General features: G+C 50.9%; 1 protein-coding gene and 1 long non-coding RNA gene across 2 annotated transcripts; both read left to right on the top strand.

Annotated features, from left to right (window-relative positions):
• The first annotated feature begins 4788 nt into the window (after positions 1-4788).
• CRYBA4 (crystallin beta A4) lies at positions 4789-11323 on the top strand. Its single transcript, XM_006185746.2, has 6 exons — positions 4789-4810; positions 5408-5458; positions 6115-6233; positions 7628-7769; positions 9431-9573; positions 10996-11323. Exons 1-6 carry the CDS (start codon positions 4790-4792, stop codon positions 11141-11143), a joined length of 624 nt encoding a protein of 207 aa, XP_006185808.1. The 5' UTR covers position 4789; the 3' UTR covers positions 11144-11323.
• Positions 11324-15843: 4520 nt separating this feature from the next.
• On the top strand, positions 15844-17789 carry LOC116660968. The gene is made up of 3 exons (XR_004316703.1): positions 15844-15928; positions 17143-17246; positions 17654-17789. It is a non-coding gene; the product is annotated as an uncharacterized LOC116660968 (long non-coding RNA).
• Positions 17790-21222: the final 3433 nt, after the last annotated feature.

Genomic DNA, 21222 nt, shown 5'->3' with positions numbered 1-21222 from the left:
GTCTTTGAATGTTTGAAGAACGCCTTGTCCTTGTCCCCTGGGAAAAAATGTCCCCTTTAATTTTGGAGACAATTTCCAGGGACTCCAGGGCAGATCTGACAGGGCAGATCAAGACCTTTTGGCAGAGGATTTCTGAAAAATTTCTGTAAGAAAGAGCTAGTTGGGGTAAGCAGATCCCTCGTGGTGCCTCCCCCGAGAAAGACCGTTGTTCCTCTGGGGGTGCTCTGTCCACTGTGGGCAGGCAGGACATCTGGGCCACATGTGTGGCTTCCAGGGTTTTGCTTAACCCCCACTCCTGCCCCCAAGTCAGTCTGTGAATCAACATTCCCTGGGCTGGTGGCTGGGTTCCTTCCTGGAGCTGTGTCCATTCCTTCAATTCTCCCTCCCCCCCCGCCCCCATCTTTCTCCTCCCCCTCCCCCCTGCCCTCCCTCTCCTCCTCCCTCTCTCTGCCTTTCTGCTTATTTCTGTCTTTGCTTCTCTCTGTACCTACTCTTCTGTCTCTTTCTGTTTCTCTCTCCTCCAGTGTCTCCCTCTCTGCATCTCTGCATCTCCCTCTCTATCTGTTCTTTGTCACTGTTTTATCTTTTATCTCTTTCTATTCCTCTCTCCCTCTCTATCCTCTCTCTGCCTATTTTTATCTTTCCTTAGCTTTCTCTCTTTCTCTCTGCCTTTCTCCTGATGACCCCATCTCTCTGACTCTCTCCTGTCTCTGATGTCTCTGCCTCCCCCTCCTCTCCCCTCCCCTTGGGCGCTTAGCAGCGGCAGTGGGTCCCCTCTTACCTGGGGACCCGCTACTTCCCACTGGAGGACAGGCAGGCGGGCAGGCTGGTGCAGTGGGGGACGAGGGGCCGACCCCCCATTTTATAGTCTGGCAGACACTAGACTCTGTGGTCTGGGGCACAAAGGGGGAGCTGGCTCAGCAGGTCCTGGGCAGGGAGTGGGGGCCACCCTGAGCCCCGACCTTGCCTGGTGACTGCGGAGAGCAGCATTTTCCATTGTGAACCCAGCACGCACAGCAGAAACGCTGGCCAGCAGCCACCTCGCCTTGCCTCTGCCTGGCCCTACCCCAGCCTGGGGATGGGCCCACGGGGTCCCCGCTGGGTGCCAGTCCTGGGGCAGGGAACAGGGAAACCCCCAGAAGGTAGGAGATCTGGGTTTGAATCCAGACTCAGCCACTCTGTGCTGTGTGACTTTCGCCAAGTCTCTGCACCAAGGGGCCTCTGTGTCTGCAGTTACAGGCGGCGTAAGTGTCCCTGTTGGGTGCTGCAGAGGGAAAAAAGGTGACCAAGGGGGGCACCAAATGCATTACCTGTGCTACCTGGGTGAATTCCGGGACAACCCACTTTACCGATACTTTCATTACACCCATTTAGCAGATGAGCAAAACTAGGGCACAGAGAGGCCAGGGCAAGGACCGGCCCAGGCAGGCTGGCTCAGGGCCCGTATGTTTCACTCTCGGGCTGTCGGACCTTGGGCCTGGCCTGACTTCCTGCTTCTAGGTCTAGGGGAGGGATGGCGGGGTCCCCCTGTGCCCAGGTGAGTTGAACATTCAAGGCCTGGGTCCTGTTCCTGTGCCCACACTGGGCCCCCATCCCTCCTCCCCTCCCGATACATACACTCCTTCCTGACCAGCCTGGAGACTGTCCCCCACCCCCCCACAATCTGACCCAGGGATGGAGCTGGTGGCCAGGAACATGACTGCCCGCCTCGGGGCTGCTTCTGAGAAGCCCCCAGCCCCAGCCCTCCTCATTACCACTGGGCTCCAGCACCCTGCGTGGAGCCTGACACAGGATGCGCTCTTAACCAGTTTTGGGGAAAATGGTCACACCAAGGGGATCATAATGGAAAACAGGGTGTGGGAGAGCTGGGGAAACCAGATAGGGAGAGAGAAATAGGGAGGCTGATTGGGAGAAGCGGAGAGCCGCAGAGAAACAGATGATGGAGACAGAATTACAGAGGGGTGGAGGGGGAGATGGACCATGACAGGGAGACAGATGGACAGACAGAGACAGACGTCAAACAGAGCAATAGAATCAGAACAATGGAGCCCATGTCAAAAATCACATCATCCAATCCCCTCATTTCACAAGTGGAAAAGCCGAGGCCCACTGACTTCAACAAGGCCACACAGTGTGAACTCACAGTAGAGCCAGGGCTCGGGGGACCCAGGGGTGCTGCTGAGCCAGGCCAGCCTGCAGGTTGCAGGTCAGGGGAGAGGGGGATTCTGCATAGGAAATTCTTACTTCTTCTATGGGTTCAGGGACCCAGACTCCACATGGGGACCAGCTCCGCCTTGAGATCGCTGTGGCCTGGGGCCAGTTCTGCCCTTGCACCCCCACCTCGCACCTCCCCCTTCCCAGGCCCCCTCTCCAGACTTTCATCCTGGGCCAAGGCCCGGGAGGGGGCCAGAACCCACAGGGCCAGGCAACTGCTGGAGCGAGGACCAAGATGCCTGTGGTGCCAGGCCACCCACAGGTCTGGGATTCAAGGCCAAGATGTCTGGGGCAGTTCCATGTCCCCAGGGCAATGGGCCATCAGCCAAATGGTGGGGGCAGAGGTAAAGGGTGTTGTCCCCCCACCCCATGCTGGGTGGCTCCACTCTGAGCATTTGACTGACTTGGCTCCTGTAATCCTCACTAGGAGGGTGAGGGCTCGAGGATTAGTCCTATTTGCAGATGAGGAAGCCGAGGCAAATCCCTTCCCCCCCCCTTAGTCTGTTTCCTCATCTGTAAAATGGAATTGGGAGTCACATCTTTTTAACTCCTGAAACCAAGCTCTTGGAAAACTACGCACTCCTGCTGTTACACACATAATTATTTAATAGTAATCATTTTTCCCAGCTTTATTGAAATGTAACGGACACACCACTGTGTAAGTGTAAGGTGGGGTGCATGTTGATTTGCTACATTTATAAATTGCAAAATGATTGTCACCTCCATCTGGTCGCATAGTTAACGTTGGTTTTTGGGTTTTTGTGTGTGTGTGGTGAGAACACGTAAGACGTACTCTATTAGCAACGTACAAGTGGACAGTATTATCAGCTACAATCCCCATGCTGTGTACATTAGATCCCCAAGCTCGCTCATCTTATAACTAGGAGTTATTGCCCTTTGAGCAAGATCTCCCTGTGCCCCTCGGCCCCTGACTCCTGGCAGCCACACCACTGTACTCTCCACTTCTCTGAGTGTGTCTTTTAAAGATTCAATAAGTAAGTGAGATCATCTGGTATTTGTCTTTCTCTGTTTGACATCTTTCACTTAGCATAATGCCCTCGAGGTCCATCCTCGTTGTCGAAAATGGCAGGATTTCCCCCCTTTCTCGTGGCTGAATAGTATTCCATTGTGCACATATACCACATCTTCTTTATCCTTTCAGCCACTGACGGACAAGTAGGTTATTTTTATACCTTGGCTATTGTGAATAATGCTGCAATAAACGTGAGGATGCAGATACATCAATGGTAATTTTTTTTTTTTATTAGTAATGGTGATGACAATGATGATGGAGACACATTATGTATCTTATCTTCCAGGAGCAGTTCCGGGACAGCAAATGCTATTCATGTGTAATTCACACTTACCATCACACCACTTCTGTCTCTTAGGCTAAACCCAGTTTACCATGTTATACCCATTGTACAGATGAGGAAACTGAGGCTCAGAGAGATTAACATGCTCAAGGTGACCCAGCCAGCAGGAGTGGAATGCAAACCCAGGCGGTCTGGCTACAGAGACTGCATTCTTAGCCTTCAATTTCCAAGGCAAACTTTTATCAAAGTTAAGATTTGATAGGGCTGCATTTAACCTTCCCAGGAGGGAACAAATATTGCTCTTTCACAGGTCATGAACTGGCATCGGACACTCCCCGGGTCACCCAAAGCGATCTGGTTTCCAGCATTGCTCTTTCCTACGCTGTGAGAGGCCCCTCTTAGGCCAACTCAGAGGGTGGGAGTGTAAGGGAGAGGGCTCACAAAGCACATTCTACAAACCCTGCATATCCGGCAGGTGCACTACAGTTTGCAAAGCATGTTCACACCCACCAGCTCCTTTACTCTGCCCATAGAGCCATCTGGACTCCTCTCTGAGCTTTGTGGGCCCCGGAGGCTCTGATTCAGCCACCTTTCCCACCTGTCTCCGTCTGCTCTCCATTAGGGTCTCCTATCAGGCCACCAGCTCTTTCTCATCCCTCAGTCCCAAGTTCTCACCTCCGCACTTTTGTCTAGCCAGAGCATGTCCTCCCACCTCACTTTGTACAAATCCGCCTCACTCTTCAGAGCCTAGTTGAAATGCCACCTCCACCACGAAGTCTACCCAGATTGCCCCCACTGGCAGAGGAAAGGACCTGGGAGAGAGAAATGTAGAGGCATTGGTTGAATGTTGACTCTCTGCCAGGCATGTCACTTCACCTCACAACAGCCCTGTGATGTACTTCATTCTTGTCCCATTTTACAGACAGAAATAGGGGAAATGACCTGCCCCAAGTCATACAAGCAGGAGGGATGAGGTTTTGAACTCTGCTGCTTGTTCTCCTGCCCTAGTCAGGAGTTCCACGGAGCTGGTGAAGGTGGACCTTCCTCCTGTTGCCTTCTTCGTGGATGGTTCCTGACGGGGGCAAGCTGACCTCTGCCTCCCAGCCAAAGCCAATGCTGCTGACACCTCTCCATTGGCGCTCCGGCCAGGGCTGGCTTTTGTTCCTGTCGCTCACTTGCTGAGTCAGGGCTCTGTCCCCCAGGGGCCCTCTCTCTGCCCTGCCTATAAGAGCCTGACCTCGGCTGGTCCCAGGTCTGGCATGTTCTCTGGGTCCGTCTCGGTAAGTCCCAGGCTTGGAGAAGGGGTGGGATCCGAGCTCTGGGTGAGCGTCCTGGGAGGCGGGGGAGCCCAGGTAGCCCCCAATCCTGGGGACATCACTGTGTCCTCCAGAATGTCACCCTATCCTAACCAAGGCAGGCTCCAGGCATCCAGAGTGGTACCTGCTACCCTAGTTTCAAACCAGAATTATTCCTGCATTCCTATTGCCTCAGCTTCCACTATCGGAGTCATCTTTTTGGGTCAGGTGGTGTCTTTGGGAGGCTCTTAAGCTGAGCACCTTGGTGTTTCCCAGGGGGTGACGCATCCACCCACCGGCAGCCACAGAAAACTCCCCATAATGAGCAGATGAACGAATACAGAGCAGGGCTTAGAGGAGTGGGACACAGCCTGGGTACGCTTTGAGGTGGGGACAAGATGGAAGAACAGGAGATGGTCACAGATGGAAAGGGTAGGAGAGGGACAGGCCAAAACTGCACTTTGCCCCCAACCCGGGCACATCTGGACCCCATCTGGATCTAGACACTGCCCAAATTGGACTTCAGGATCAAGGACGGGGCAGAGTCAGGGCGGAAGCTTATCACCTTCTTCTCTGGTGTAGGAAGCAAGCAACATGAGTCTGCAATGCACCAAGTCAGCGGGACACTGGAAGGTAGGAAGAGGCATGGGGGGAGGTCTGGGAAGTGGGGGCAGTGCGGGTCAAACCCAGGTCCAGAGGACCCCCATCCCCGCCTTCACTGAATCTCCACCTCACCCCTGGGGGGTGGTGATAATGAGGTCCCATTTCACAGAGGATGCAGTCAAGACTCAGAGAGGGAAAGGGTCTTGCCCAAGGTCACACACAGGGATCTTGATTTGAACTTGGGTTTTTTGGTCCCCAAATGAAACTGTTACACTATCTGGCAGAGATAGTCAACTGGTAATTGCACATGGCTTTGGTCATGATTTCTTTGACTTCCTCTGTGTTTAAAAAACAAAACAAAATAACAACCTTTGAATTTGTCATCAGCCTTTGAAAACACAGAAAAGCCCAGATACAGGGATTGTCTTGGGAAATCGGACAGGTGGCCGCATTACCACGCGGCAACAGTAGGTGTCGCTACCCAGAGGCCAGCAGCTTCCACAGGGTCTGTGCCCTTCAGTTCTCAACCCTCACCCTCCTTACCTGCGTGGCCCCTGAAGGCATCAGTTTGCAATCCCTGCTTTACCTGGTCTGCCCCATCCTTGAGTCCTGGGGTGAGCCCCTAGCCCCTCACGCCACCCCCACGGGACTCTAATGCGGGTCTCTATCTTCTCTCTCCGGTATAGATCGTGGTGTGGGACGAGGATAACTTCCAAGGCCGGCGGCATGAGTTCACAGCTGAGTGCCCCAGTGTGCTGGAGCTTGGTTTTGAGACTGTGCGATCTTTGAAAGTGCTGAGTGGAGCGTGAGTCCAGGGGGATTGTAGCCACGGTGGAAGAGACAGGAAGGGATGTAGAAAGGGGTGCTGGGACTTTTTGATGTCCTAGGTCCTATCTTCCTAGGCTCTGATTGTACCGATGTGCCTTCCTTGGGTCTGAGATGCTGGGGCGTGTGCAGGATGGCAGCGTAAGGTTATGCTGGTTGTGCACTGCTCAAATGTAGGGGGTGCCATTCCCACAGAGCCCGCTCACTGCCTTTCTGTAGAACTTTCTGCAACAGTGGAAATCTTCTCCAGGTGTACTGTCTGATTTGGAACCAGTGGCCACATATGACCATTGAGGACTTGAAATGCAGCTAGTGTGGCTAAAGAACATTAATTTTAAATTAAACTAAATTAAATTAAAATTTATTTAAGTTTAAATTTATCAGCTACATTGGCCAGTGACAACTGTGTTGGAGAGAAGTTTTTAGAAGGTTGGAAAGTACTTGAAAGAATGCTCTCTCTTTGTGATTCAGAGTCACTTCCTGCCTGTGAGTGCATCAGGTTATCTTGGTGGCATTTATGTATCTCACAACAAGGGTAGATGCTCTTCTAGATTCTGCTTTGTATCAGTGGGAATTGGGGTTCAGATGGGAGCAGTAACTTGTCCAGGTATGTGTCCAGCAGGCTGACAGACTTTGCCAGGAAGGAGACCAGAAGCTCAGGTTTATTACTTCCATAAGAGAGTTTATCAGTCAAGGGCAGCATGGTGTCAGCCTCCTGTGTCCCATGTCCCACAGGAAGACACCAAAAGGGGCCGGATGACAGCAGGAGTGGTGGCCCTCTGCTGTGAACTGCCACTCCATCTGCTGCGGGCTGCATTCTCCAGGGTGGCAAGGCAGGAAGTCCCGTATCTCATGGGAACCAGAGAGGCAGATGATCCACTATCTCATGGAAGCCTCTCTCAGGAGAGGGAGGGGTGAGAAACAGCCTGTCTCCCCACGTTCCAAAGGATCACAGGGGGGAACCCCACCAAGGCTTAAGTCAGCTTGTGGTCAAGCCTCATCTTCATGGCCTAGGGGGACCCTGCGGGGAGCCGTCCTCACCTGTGGGAGGCACAGCGAGGCGGTGGGCTACTAGGTCTAGACCGGGCTTCTCCACCTCCGAGCGATGGATGTTTGGGGCCAGGTAGTTCTGTGCTGGGGGGCCGTCTGGTGCCTCGGAGGATGTTTAACAGCATCTCTGGCCTCTACCCACTAAATGGCAGTTGCAAACACCCCCTCGTCCCTCCTCCCAGTATGAAAACTAAAACTGCCTGTAGACGTTGCTAAATGTGTCCTTTGGGGGCAAAGCCACCCCTACATGATAACCATTGGTCTGGAACTCAGCATGGAGTGGGGAGGGTCTCACCTCTTGTACTCTCTGCCCTCTTTCTGCAGGTGGGTGGGGTTTGAGCACGCAGGCTTCCAAGGGCAGCAGTATGTGCTGGAGCGGGGCGAGTACCCGTGCTGGGATGCTTGGAGCGGCAACACGTCCTACCCTGCCGAGAGGCTCACCTCCTTCCGGCCCGTGGCCTGCGCTGTGAGTCTGCCACTGCCTTGTCCTGGGGAGGCCTCAGCCCCTCCAGTGGGGGCTGGGGAACAGGATGCCCCCGAGTTCAAATCTCATGTCACTTCTTCAAGCTGTGTGACATGGCTGTCCCTCCCCTCTCTGAGCCTGTTTCTTCATCTTGAAATGGGGCCATAGCACCGACACTGTACAGGAGAAGAAAACACACAGAGCATCTGAACAGAGTCCACCACACACAGCCTGCCCATTGCAACTGTGGTTATAATATGAGTCCCTGTGTGTTCTGTGTCCCTCTTTTTGTGACTGAGGGACACTGGGAGATGCTGGGTGCCAGAAATGACAGGGTGAGGTGAGGAAGATGGGTTTTATTTCTTATTCCTAATTCATTATCAGCGCTCCTGATTTGATATTCTAACTACTGTTTCCAGAGTATGGGTGGAGGTGGGCATTACTATCCCCATCTTACAGATGAAAAAACTGAGGCCCAGAAAGGTGTAGTTTTTTTTCTCCAGCAGCAAGTCTTTAAATCACATACAACACATGTATTTATGATAAAGTTAGGGGGAAACCTGATATGGCCAAATAAGAAAATGAAAGTCACTTATACCCACACCTCTGAGACAGAAGCCCACTGTTAACATTGCTGGAGATTTCCTTGGCCTTTTTTTTTTTTTTTATTTCTTTTTTCCTGGCAGGGGAGGTAATTAGGTTTATTTATTTATTTTTAATGGAGGTACTGGGGATTGAACTCAGGACCTTGTGCATGCTAAGCACGCACTCTACCACTGATGAGCTACACCCTTCCCCCAAGATTTCCTTAGTCTTGTTTGCTGCCCAAAGATTATACCTACAGTGACTGATGTCAATATCCACGTCTGTATCTGTATATCTAGTTCTGTTATAAAAATTGAATCGTAACAAACGTAAGGCTTGGAAACCAGCTTTTCTCACTCTGTCTGCAAATTTATCACCATTATCCTCCCAGGTGATTAAATCTCATTTATAGCATCATTTTCCATCGCCCCCTAGTATTCCATTTTGTGAATGTTCATTTGTTCATTTGTTCCACCAATAGCCCAGGCATTGTGCCAATCCGGGGAACCACGTGGACTCTGACAGACACAAACCCTGCTTTTACGCAGTTTACAACTTACTTCTGGTTTCGTTTAGTCCTCAAAACCATCCTGAAAAGTAGATGTGGTTAGTTTCATTTTATAGATGCAGAAAGCAGGCTCAGAAATGCTGTGACATGTTTAGGCTCAGTCAGCTGGTAAGTGGAGAGTCAGGATTTGAACCCAGATCTCTTAACCGTAGTGCAGCACCCCAGTTTACCTCCTGATTTCCCACTGTTTGCTATTCAGGTTGATTATTTTTCTTTTCTTTTCTTTTCTCTCTTCTTTTCTTTTTCTTCTTCTTTTTTAAAAAACTGTTATTGCCAAGGCTAATTTGTTCCTTGATTATCTTCTTTGTGTAAATTTCCAGAAGGGAAATTTCTGGGAGGGCAGAGAGTATAGGTCTTGAAGGTTTCTGGTGTCTGTTGGCTTACTGGTCTTCCAGAAGGTTTGCAAGGAAGGCTGATTTTGGAGGCAAGGGCAGGGGTGTGGGCTCTGGCAGAGGCTCCTGGGTTTCTGACTGAGCACCTGATGCTCTGACCCTGTTCCCTGTGCCTGCAGAACCACCGTGACTCGAGGCTGACCATCTTTGAGCAAGAGAACTTCCTGGGCAGAAAAGGAGAGCTGAGCGATGACTATCCCTCCCTCCAGGCCATGGGCTGGGATGGCAATGAAGTGGGCTCCTTCCATGTCCACTCAGGGGCGTAAGTGCATGCAAAGTTCTGCCTGGCAGGGAGAGAGGGGATGTTGGGAGGGATGGGGACGCATCTGGTGAAAACGATGTGCTGAGGACTTTTGGGGTCTGATGCCCACATTTCAGAGGCACAGAGAGGCATCAGGAGAAATTTATGGGTTTGCAAGTAATGGACACCCAGATCACACTGATATTAATCTCAAAGTTAATTGGCCCCTGTAACTAGCTTCAGGCACAGCTGGATCCAGCTGCTTCAGCAGGGATCTGTCTTCCTCCCCATCTTGCTCTGTCTGCTTCAGTGCGGCTGTATTCTTAGGCAAGCTCTTCTCATGTGAAGGCAAGATGGCAGCTTCATCCTTACATTCCAGCCCAGCCCTAGGGAAAGGGAGTGTGTTTTTGTCCCCAGTGACTCCACCAAAGATTCTAGGGAAGACTCTCATTGGTCCAGCTTGGGTCATGTGCTCAACTCTGAACCAATCACCAGGCACACAGGAATGGAGTGCTCTGATTGGCTAGGCCTGGCCACATGCTTATTGCTAGAGTGAGGATTTTCTCACGTTGACTGAGGGGGAGGGGGTGACAAGGTCTATCACCAGAGGAGGAGTAGATGGCTGTCCAGCAGTAAAGAAGCAGATGTGGGTTAAGCAACTTGCTTCACATCCAACAGCAGGTAGGTAACTGAATCCCAGCTTCAGGCCCAGGACTGACTGCCCCTTCCCACTCTTTTCTCCGAGGGGATGGCTGAGGTACGAGAGCCTCACTCGTGGAGGATAGTAGAGCCATCTTCTGAGGTAGCCCTTGGCTCCTGGTTGGCAGGGGCAAAGGTGCGAGGTGGAGTTTTTATTTTATTTTTTAAATTTTTCTCAGGAACCACCAGAGAATCTTATTGTTTCAGAGTAGGATGGACCCCTTGTGATTCTCAAGGCCACTTTCCTCTTATGGAAAGGGAAATGGACAACTCAGAAGACAAGACACAAATCCGTGTCTAGTCCTGGATAATGTAGGAGCCAATGAATAGAAAGAACTATAGCCCTTTCCTTGGACATGTCCCTGAACAAGGCAGGAGGGGGAACGAATAAGACACCCCACTTCTTCCTTCCTTCATCAAGTATTTATTGACCCTCTCTGTGCTGGGCACTGTGTTAGGCACCAGAGATAACAGTGAACCAGCCACACACACCTCTACACCCAGGAGTTTACTGTTGGCAGAGGAGGCTGCTATTTTACAAATGATCTGTTAATTGCCTAATTAAATGAGTGCTACAAAAGTACCACAGGGGACTAATTTGGCAAATAAGTCAGACCACCCTGATGAAGTGATGATTGAGCTGAAGGATAAATACAACTTGGCTGAGCAAAGAATGGCTGGAGTGGTGTTGCTGGCAGGGGGAACAGCATGATAGGGTAATAGCCTGCCTCTTCTCTTTTCCAGCTGGGTTTGCTCCCAGTTTCCTGGCTACCGCGGTTTTCAGTATGTGCTGGAGTGTGATCACCACTCAGGTGACTACAAGCATTTCCGGGAGTGGGGCTCTCATGCCCAGACCTTCCAGGTGCAGAGCATCCGAAGGATCCAGCAGTGAGCAGGGGGGCCAGCGCTGAGCAGCGAACATGTGCTTGTCTGGAACCGAGAAGCTGTGGAGGCTGTTATGTGCTCTCTCCTCTGCCTCCCCCTGTAACCCGTGTGAACCCAGCACTCATGTGGGCCAGTCCATGCACAGTCAGCACGAAAAACTAAAAGTAATAAAAAAAGGTCTAGTGTTCACCTGTGGTTTTCAATTTTGTCAGTCCTTTCAAAGAACCAATCTTTATCTTTGTTGATTTTCTCTGTCATCTGTCTGAGTTTTGCTCTTATCCTCAGTACTTCCTTTCTTCTATTTACTCTTGGTTTACTTTCTTCTCTTTTTTTCTCTCTCTAGGTTTTAAAGGTAGATTCTTGGGTCACTATTTTGGCTCTTCTTTTTTCCCCCCAATATAATCACTTAGAGCTATCAATTTCCCTGCAAGTAGTGCATTGGCTTCTTCCCACACATTTTAATATGGTGTGTTTTTATGATCATTCAGTTTGATATTTTCTAGTTTCCCTTATGATTTCTTCTTTGACCCATGGATTATTTAAAGGGACGCTCTCTATATACTAGGGATTTTTCTAGATATTTTATTGTTACAGATTTATTATTTAAGTCCATTGTGGTCAGAGAACATACTCAGGATTTCAATATTCTGATGAGCTGAAACTTACTTTATGGCCCAGCTCATGGCCTATTTTTGATAGACTTGAAATCCTGCACTTGTTAGGTACAGTGTCCTATAAATGTCAGTTAGGTCAAGCTGGTTCACAACGTTGGTTACATTGCTCTATATCCTTGCCAATTTTTAAAAGATCAGTTTTTTTTTAAATCACTTACTCAGAGAGGGCTGTTAATATCTCTTACTATGATTTGGTTTTATCTGCTCCTCCCTTTAGTTTTGTCCATTTTTGCTTTCTGATTTTTTTCCTTCGAGAATCTTGATGCTCTGTTATTAGGTGCATATATATTTATGATTGCTCTCTTCCTAATAAATTGTCCAAAGCTTGTTTTTTTTTTTTTAAAGCCATGCATGGAGGGAGCCAGTTCTCTCCCCTAGTGAAACTTCTCACATTCCTTTTCTCTCTCCCCAGTTCTCATACATACTACCCTCATTTAAGACCTTCAGCCTTAAATGTTTTTAAAACAAAGAAATAAACTCCCATTCCATTTGCAGCCTGAGTGGCAAGATCCATACATACATTTCCACTCCCCTCACTCTCCACCCCTACCTCTCCTTGCTCTCTTTCCTGGTCCTTTATATATAGATTGTCTTAACAATCATAAGCCATCTGGCTAATTTTCTGGACTACCTTCCTTTGTCATAAAGAAGTCTGACAGAGTCAGGAAGGGGTGAGGTTCTGAACAGCCTGCTGGAAAAGATAACACTATCTGGCTCAGGAAGGGAAGTGTTTAGGAACATTTGCACTTTGGTCATTTTTAACCCCTCTCTGTATCATCCCATTCATTCAAACAATCATTTGCCTGGGACCTACTGTGCGCCAGGCCCTGGGAAATGGTAAACAAGATACACAAAGTCCTTTCTCTCACCCAGTTGAATGAGGAATACAGGCAAGTCCACAGTGGATTGCAATGCCCTGTGACAGGAGCTGTGATGGGGAAGCACAGGTGTGTATAAGAGATAAGAAGTGACCTGGGATGGATAACGGGGAGGGGGGAGGCAGTCTCTCCTAGGTGCTTATCTCTACTCAGACCTCTCCTCTGAACTCCATCCCTGAATATCAACTGCAGACTACACACTTCTACATGGATGTCCAATGCACAACTCAATCAGAATCCACCCAAAACCGAAGCTACTTTTCCATCTGTTTGGGTCAAACCTTTGGAATAATCCGTCATCTCTCACACCCACAGTCCAATCCACTGGCAAATCCTGATGCCTGAATCTTCAAACTGTACCAGAACCCAGACGCTTATCACCATCCCCGTTGCTCCCACACTGGTCCAAACCATCCTCCCCTCTCTCCTCCTTATCATCTCCCTGCTCCCACCTTTCCCTCTTAACCTGTTTTCTACACAGCAGGCAGAGTGGCTCTGTTAAAATTGTAAGGTGGATCTTTGCTCCCCTGCTCAAAACCCTCCCATGCTTCCCATCCCACTCCAAGAAAAAACAAAACAAAACAATTATTTCCTAGTCCTATAAGGCTGGTCATCATCTACCTCCTCCATGGTCTCTCTGACCTCACGTCCCTGTAGTTGGCTGTGATAGTCATTCACAACCTGGTATGAATTAGTTCGGGGCATTTAGGTCCTGACATCCAGCAGGGCTTTAGGAAATGTAGAAGTACTGTCCAGGAAGTGATCTCGTGGTCAGTTCTAGGGAATGAGACTGACCGTTAGAGAGAGGGTCATTAAGTCAATCTCTGCGGGTTCTGAGGTTTTGCTGAGGCAGAGGATGGGGGTTGGGCCACCATCTTCCAACCAGAAATATTCTCACTCTGACACCCTTAGACCCTAGAAGGCACTGGATGTAGGGAGGTGGTACCCCTACAGCTGTACCCACCATAAAGGAATGACTGTCTGACCCTGCCAGCTTTGAGTTGTTACCACCCTCTGGGGCCAGAGGCCATCACAGTCCTGGATTTGCATCCTGGACTTACCAGCATCTCACTTTAGTTTCCTCCTCTGTTAACTGGGGAAGCACAATACCTACCTCTTTGTTTGTAAAAGGTTAAACGCTGTATTATTCATGCCTATGCCTAGAACGTGTGCAAGGTACTTGGTAAGCTCTCAGGAGAAGGTGGTAGAGGTTTTTGGTATCATTCTTAGTATTGTTATTAGTATTATTTTACCTTTCTCTGTCTTTTTGCTTTGATAGTCCCCTGTCTGCACTCAACCCCCTTACCTGGGGCATGCCTTCCTCATAATGATAATGATGATGATGATATTGATGACACATATTGCATTGGTTTCTCTCACATGGGATAGCTTTTAAACCTCACAGTAACTCCTTGACATTATTATTATCCCTATAAAACTCATCTGGAACTTGAGGCTCAGAGAAGTCAAGCAACTGGCCTGAGGCCACCCAGTCTGTAAAAGCATTGAGCTTACTATGGGCTGTATAAGGTTTTGTGGAGCATTAAACAGATACAAGGCATGAATGGGGTTTATAAACAGTAAGTTGCTAGGTTCGTGTCCTCCTTTAAAGGATTTAAGAAAGTAGTCCTTCACACTTTAGTATGAATAACTGGGGACCTTCGAAAGCTGTGGATCCCTAGGGTCAAAGTAGGCAGTATTTGCTGAATGAATGAATGAATGAATGATTAAAAAATGAATGAATAGGGGAGCCTCACTGGAATTTGATGGTGGCCCTAGAAAGAGCCAGCAGCAGTTGGAGCCAAAAATGAGGCTGGCAACGATAAAAAAAATGAGAACCCAGATATGAGATGATGGCTGGAGCGACAGGCAATAAAGAGACAATTTGTCAGGGGTGATCTTGGGAGGGGAGGAAAGAGAGTGTGAAATTATTTTTCATATCTTGCCAGCAGACCAATTCTCCCAGTTATAAAGGAAGGGGAACTTGAAAGATTGATGCTGTCTGTTCAGACGTAAGCGGTAAGCACAGGACACCCATCACCAAGAACATCACACATGGGGAACAGGACTGACCAAAGGGTCTGGGACTGTGGATCTCAAACCAGCATCCTCTTGGCCCAGAGAGGGAAGGGGACTTGTCTAAGACTACACAGCAAGCACTAACCACGTGACTGCTCCTAAGCCTCACAGCCCAGCTACTCCCGTTGGGAGGGGTGGCTTGCCACAAAGGAAAACGACACATTTGGAACTGCACACACCTCGGTCTGAATCCTGGATCCCAAGTTTTCCAGACAGGGTGACCTTTGGCGGGAAGGGTGCTCTGCCTCACTGAGCCTCAGTTTCCTTACCTCGTAAAATTGATAGTCGAAAAAGTGCTGTGAGAAGGAAGCTGGGATGCAGCGTGGGGCTTCTCTTTCTTAGTCTTCACTCGCTCTTTTTCTGTTCCCCTCCACCCCCGCCTGCCCGGTTCTTTCTCTGGTCTACAGGGTCCTCACACTACTGTCTTACTGAGTCACTCCCTGGGGAGCAAAGACGCAGTGACGAAGATAACTGTAGGAATGGTCAGACAGAAAGGAAAGAAACCACCCAGAATGAAAGGAGGTGAGAAGCGGAAGATCTTAACACATCTTGGATGTGTTTAGGAGAGGGAGGGAGGGGGAGGAGAGGAGAGAGACAGGGAGGGAGGGAGGGGGAGGAGAGGAGAGAGACAGGGAGGGAGGGAGGGGGAGGAGGGGAGAAAGGGAGGGAGAGGGAGGAGTGAAGAGAGAGAGAGGATTTTCCCCTGCAAATCCTGCCAGAAGCGGCTTCCAGGAACACCTATTCACTAACAAGGACCAAAGCAATGATAATGACAGTTACAAAGCTTGTCACCCTTTGTGCAAAGTAGGAAGAAACAGCGTCTATTGAGTGTCTATTCTGTGCTGGGCCCAGGGCCAGGCACTCAACCACCCCCTCCCCCCAGCAGGCCGTCACCCGCAGCCGCCAAGGAGGGACAGGAGGGGGAAGACCCCCACCTGAACGGGGTAGGGTGGAGTCTGGCACAAGCCTGTGCCATGGGTGCTGACCCACCCCGTCCCTATTTCCTGAGGCTGTTTACAGGCAGTCACCTAATCACAAGACTGATGGAGGGGAAATATGTCGAGGCAGGGAGGCTTCTTTCCTGCCTTGCACTCCTGAACCTGCTCTTGACACAAAACAAAACCTCGGGAAAGCCGGGCCGATGGGTCAACTGTGACCGAGGTGAGGTGGCAGTCTGCCCTTTTCATTTCAGTTTTAACTCAGAGAACCGCCCTCCCTTCACTCAGTCAATACCTCGAACGAGGATGACCCACCAGAGTCTAGAGGCAAGGAGGACACCAGTGACCCAGGTCTGGCCGGTAACGGTCACCGTGATTGGGCCAAGGGGTGGGCACGGGACACAGTGGAGATGATGCTCTGGAACTTTGGTTGGAACCACCTGGGAAGAGAAGCTTTCTACGTGCTGGGCTTGTGAAGTTATGGGGTGTAAGCTGGGAACTTGCCATCAAAGGCAGCCTGAAAGCAAAACCAAGGTGGGGGAAGCAGAGGCCAGAAACGGAGAGAATGAGTCCAATCATCCGGCTATGCAAATACCCCATGTGCCTTTGATCACATAACACTCTCTCCCTGCTTTTTTTTTTTTTTCCCCTTGAGACATTTTAAAGGTGGGTTTCTGTCATTTACACTTGAAAAAGTCCTGACTCTTCGCCCCAAACCCACCAGAGGAAACAGAGAAGAATTCACCACTTCCCCTCCTTGTCCCTAACTAGGGGCCCTGGTGGCTTTTCTTTCGGGGAACTTGGGTTCTCCTTTTTTCTCCCTCGCAGCTCAGAAGCTCTTGGTCTTTTAACCTCTGGCTGTTCTCCACCTTAGTGGCCACGAGCATTCTCCATCCCTGTCTCAGTCTCCTCTTTCCCCAGCAGGCACTCTTCACCCCCTTGCTCAGGTGCGAAGACAGGATGAGACAGGCAGGTTGATGTGCTGGTTTGCATAGAGAACCAGGGGATTGATACTCTGTCCGGGGCTCTTTCTCTTTCCCAGCCTGAGGAAGCAGTGCAGCCTGATTCTGCCGAGCATGAGACCGATTTCTTCGTTGAGGTTCAACCTCAAGTCTCGGCCTTAACTCGCTGAGGTCCCTCAGGCTCCCTCAGGCTCCTCCAGTCCCCTCAGGCTGCCTCCCGATCTAAGAAACGTCCACCCGAGACCTGCGCCGCACTGCCACCTGGTGGTCACCTGCGAAAACACATCCTTCAAGGCGCCGTCGGAAGATTGTTCTGCCCCAGGGCAGTCGGATAGGGAAAGGGGCGGTGGGATAGAAATCCATGGGGCAGTTTCTAGGAATGTAGGGATCTGACATTAGATTGGGGGCATGAAATTCCTTCTCTATTTCTCTGCCACAGCTGTATCTCTATGTGTAGCTTCCTTTCTCCTTGTAGATCTTGGACATCTTCAAAGCGAATTGCATTCCCTCTTTGCCTTGGCGGCCAGATGCTCAGGACCGATGTACAATCCACTACCAGTGACTAAACAACAGCACGTGGTAGGCATTTGGAAGAGGAATTTAATCCCCGACTCAATATTTCTTTCTCTGAACCTCATTTTTCTCTTATTTTATATTTAGTTTTCTGCCTGGGCTGAGGTCATCTTTATAAAACACCTTAACTCCTCTCTTTGTGGGGAGGGGCAGGGAAGAGGAGTGGCAAAGCGGGTTAAAAATTCAGAAGGAGCTTCCTACCTTCTGCAAGCCTCATTTCCCTGTCCTGTAAGTGGGCACAAGAATCTCTGCCTTGTGGGTTCTGTGGAGGCTTGGGGGAGATGCTCAGTAAATATTAGCTCCTGCTCTATGTCCCATCTCTTCACGCCCCCCATCCCCGGGCTCTCTGCTGCTTGCCTACATCAGGCCAGGATGCAAAGGGGATCCAAAACACAGATTATCTTGTTCCCCAGACCCACTCTGCACTCTGCAGACCCACTGGGTGCCCCTGCTGGAGGCTGGCACCTTGAGCCCAGTGTCTGCCTACCTCCTGAAGAACTTTGGCCTCCAGAACCTTCTGCCTCCTGCTGGCAGACGCCACGGTATTCCCAGCTGATTTGCTGATATGCATCTCATAAATAAAGAATGTATGGTTCTGCAGAATGGTTGTGGCATGGCTGTGTGGGGGTGGGAAGGCTGGGTTAGAGGGAGCCAGGGGGGATGGGAGGGCCATATGGGCGGCTGGTCAGGAGGGGGACATTGACAGCCTGGGAAGACGCAATGGGGCCAGGGTGGGGAGGGGGCTTGGGAGGGCAGGGGCTGGATGCAGACTGTTGAGGCTGAATCTTGGTTCAGGCACCTTCTAGCTGTGTTCCTTTAGCTTTAATTTCCTTGTCTGTAGAATGGTGATGATCTAGACACCAGTGCCATGGGGCTGTGATTACCACTGCACTTACAGCATTTAGCCCAGGAGCTGGAACACAGTAAATGCTCAGTCACTGTTATTATTTGTCCCAAATTTCCTCAGGCTCTTCTCCAAGATTTTTGCATTGCTTCTGCTCTGGGGAGCAATGAGGGTGGGGTTCAGACTGCATCTGAGTCTGGGGAGAGGACTGCAGGCTGCGGGAAGGGGAGGAAACAGGTAGAGGGGCTCAAGGCAACAGGGGCAGGTGTTTGGAGCAAAAGATGAAGACCTAACCAGCAACTCACAGGAGCCAGACAAGTTCCTGGAAGGGGAAGGCATTTCTGCAGCCATTTCCCAGTGGGTGCTCAAGCTGTTTGACTGGCTTCTAAAGGAGAGGGTGACCTCTGGAAGGCAGAAGGAGCTGGGGAATCTGGGGACACATCGGGGTTACACCGTTAGCATCACTGCACTGGAACAGAGACCTTGGGAAAGTCACTTTCCTCCTCTGGCTCTCTGCTTGTCCATCTGTCAGATGGTTTCCCAGAGGCCTTCCAGAACGGCGGCATTTACACTTCAAGGTTTAGTCATTCTTTGGACAAACATACATGGAGTGCCTCCTGTGTGTCAGACCCTGGGCCAAGCTCTGACGATGAGATGGTGGAAAAACAGCAGGTTTCTCCCCTGAACCTCACGAGCTGGTGTGTGTGCGCGGGCGCACGTGCACATGCACGTGCATATGTGTTTCCACAACAGACAAGTAAATGAGGATATAATCTCAAAGTGTAATCAGGCCTGCAGGAGGGGGACATGGGCCAATGGAGGACTCTGTGTAATTAACGGGCTTGGCTTTGGCAGGGAGGCAGGAGGACGTTTTGGGGGGAAGGTGAAGCTCAGGCCAGGCTGGGTGGGGCTGGAGCAGGAGCTTGGTGAGGGATGGATGTGGAGCTGTCACCAGGGATCAGCCCAGGCGGGGCTTTGCTTGTGGACATGAAGAGCTTACTCTCCATCCTGAGACCAGTGGGATGTCACTGAAGGGCTGTGGGGGGTGGGGGGGTGGGGGGGGTGATGAGGTCAGCTTTGCATTTTGAGAATCTTGTGGCTGGAGTGAGGCAAACAGATTGGAGGGCCGTGGAGTAGAAACTGGAGGTCCCAGCAGGGGGTGATGGAGGCAGAGACCCTGGTGGCAGTTGGTGGGGTGAGGAGGGCTTGGTGAAGGTGCCCAGGGGGTGCACTGATGGGACTGCAGGTGCATCGGATCTGGGGGTGAGGCTCTGCAGGGCTTGTCACTTCCGCCCCCACCCCAGTTCCTCCTGGCCTCATCTCTAGCTCTGCCAGCATCTGCCCTTACAGAAAAGAGATGAGGTGGGAGGGGTGGGGACAATGGGGAGGCTACGCGCGGAAGGCTGCAGACCGTGACTTTCTCTCCACAGCAGTAGGAGAAGCTGGCTGGCTGCAGCACCTGCTGGGGTGGCTGGAGAGGCCAGGGAGCAGGTGCGGGGTGTCTGGAGGGGGGTCTGTTTGCAGATGGAGAATGAGATGGGATGGATGAGAACAGCACACACGCCGCCCGCCTGCTCTGTTGTCCGGACACAAAAGCCCAGACAAAGAAGCAGCAGGGACAAAGGACACGGCCCCGCACGGAGGCAGGCCCGCACGGCACACACAGGCCTGGGACAAAGAGAGGAGGGCAGAGGCGGGCGGGTGCAGAACAAGGAGCGAGGGAGGGGGAAGACTCGCGTGACCCAGGGCAAGGCCGCCTGGTCTCCAAGCCTCGCTCTGGGCACCATAAACAAAGAGGTGGGGGACACCTGTGGGCCCTGAATCTTGCCAGTCCCACGGCCTCTTTCTCAAAGGAAAATTGATCATGAAGTTGGGGGTATACTTTCAGGTCCTGCGGATGGAGAGAAGGCCTGATGATAAAGGAAGCAACCACAAATGTGGTGTGGGGTCCCCATCAACCTGCATGTAGTTCAGCCAACTGCATGGATGCACACGTGTAAGAGCCAGTGCATCTGGGGACAGGACTTGTTATGTACACGCTCTGCAGACAGGGTGGTGTCTGTGTAATTTCTAAGACCTACTTGTAATAACTTCCCAGGAATGAGAACCCCGGGCCTTGGATAGTCTCTGATGGTCCTTTCAACACAGAGAGGAAGAGAGAGAGGGGATATTTACTGAGCACATAGCCATGACATGTGTTTTCTGCAATCAAATCACTTAATTCCCCCAAAAGCACTTCAGAAGGGGTTGTGTTATCCCCATTTTACAGAAAAGGAAACTGAGGCCCAGAGAGCTGTCACAGCTCAGGTCTGCCTGACGCCTGCGTCCAAATCCTGGCTGCCAGCAGAGAAAGAGAACAAGACAAAGAGCCTGCCATCCCTGGTAAGCGCCTCTCTACTGCTCCCGCAGACAGCTGGAGAAAGACAGGTGCCTGGTGACGTTTGGACACCTGGGTACAGCTGTGCCTGAAACCATTGTAACATTGGACTTGTTTCTGCTACTTGAGACTCAAAGGTCCTAAACAAATAAAGATAAATAGAATTATACTTCTTTTTGTGATTTTTCAAATCTCAGTAACTGGTACTGTGTCTGGTACTCAGCAGGCCTTTTCTTGACCTCAAAGACAAGCAGGCCACTAATATATGTTTCCATAACCCCCTTGAACCTCCTGCACGATGGCACTGCTCACAGTGACTTCTGCTCTCTCCTGACTAGGCCATGAGCTTCTAGAGGGTGGGGCTCTGTGTCACCATCATTTGTCAGGTTGGCATGTAGTGGGTGGAAGCTTCTCAAAATGGGGAGACCCTGGCTTTGTTGAGCCCAGGGTGGGCTCTGCTGGGTGGCACTGGGCTGTGGTGGGTAATGGGGAGACACGTGATTCACTGTCCCCTATGGGATGTCCCCTCCACACTCACTCACCAGTGGCTTTGTGCTGCCGGCCTCTGTGAGTTCCTGCTGACGGCTTTCTCTGGCCATGGGCACGTGTCTGGTCTGTGCTCAGGGCAGCCTGGAGGTGGTGAGCAATTGATGCCTGCGGGGCATCCATCAACCCTGACAGATAAGAGGTGGTGGGTTAAGTATCCTGGCTTCCCTGACCTCAGGTGCGACGACTCAGGTGTGCCCCCCACAGCCTCCCAG

This window comes from Camelus ferus, chromosome 32, assembly GCF_009834535.1.
Source record: "Camelus ferus isolate YT-003-E chromosome 32, BCGSAC_Cfer_1.0, whole genome shotgun sequence".
NCBI classification, from domain to species: Eukaryota; Metazoa; Chordata; class Mammalia; order Artiodactyla; family Camelidae; genus Camelus; species Camelus ferus.
The sequence above is the reverse complement of the archived record's forward strand: the minus strand, read 5'-3'. Positions and strand labels throughout refer to the sequence as shown.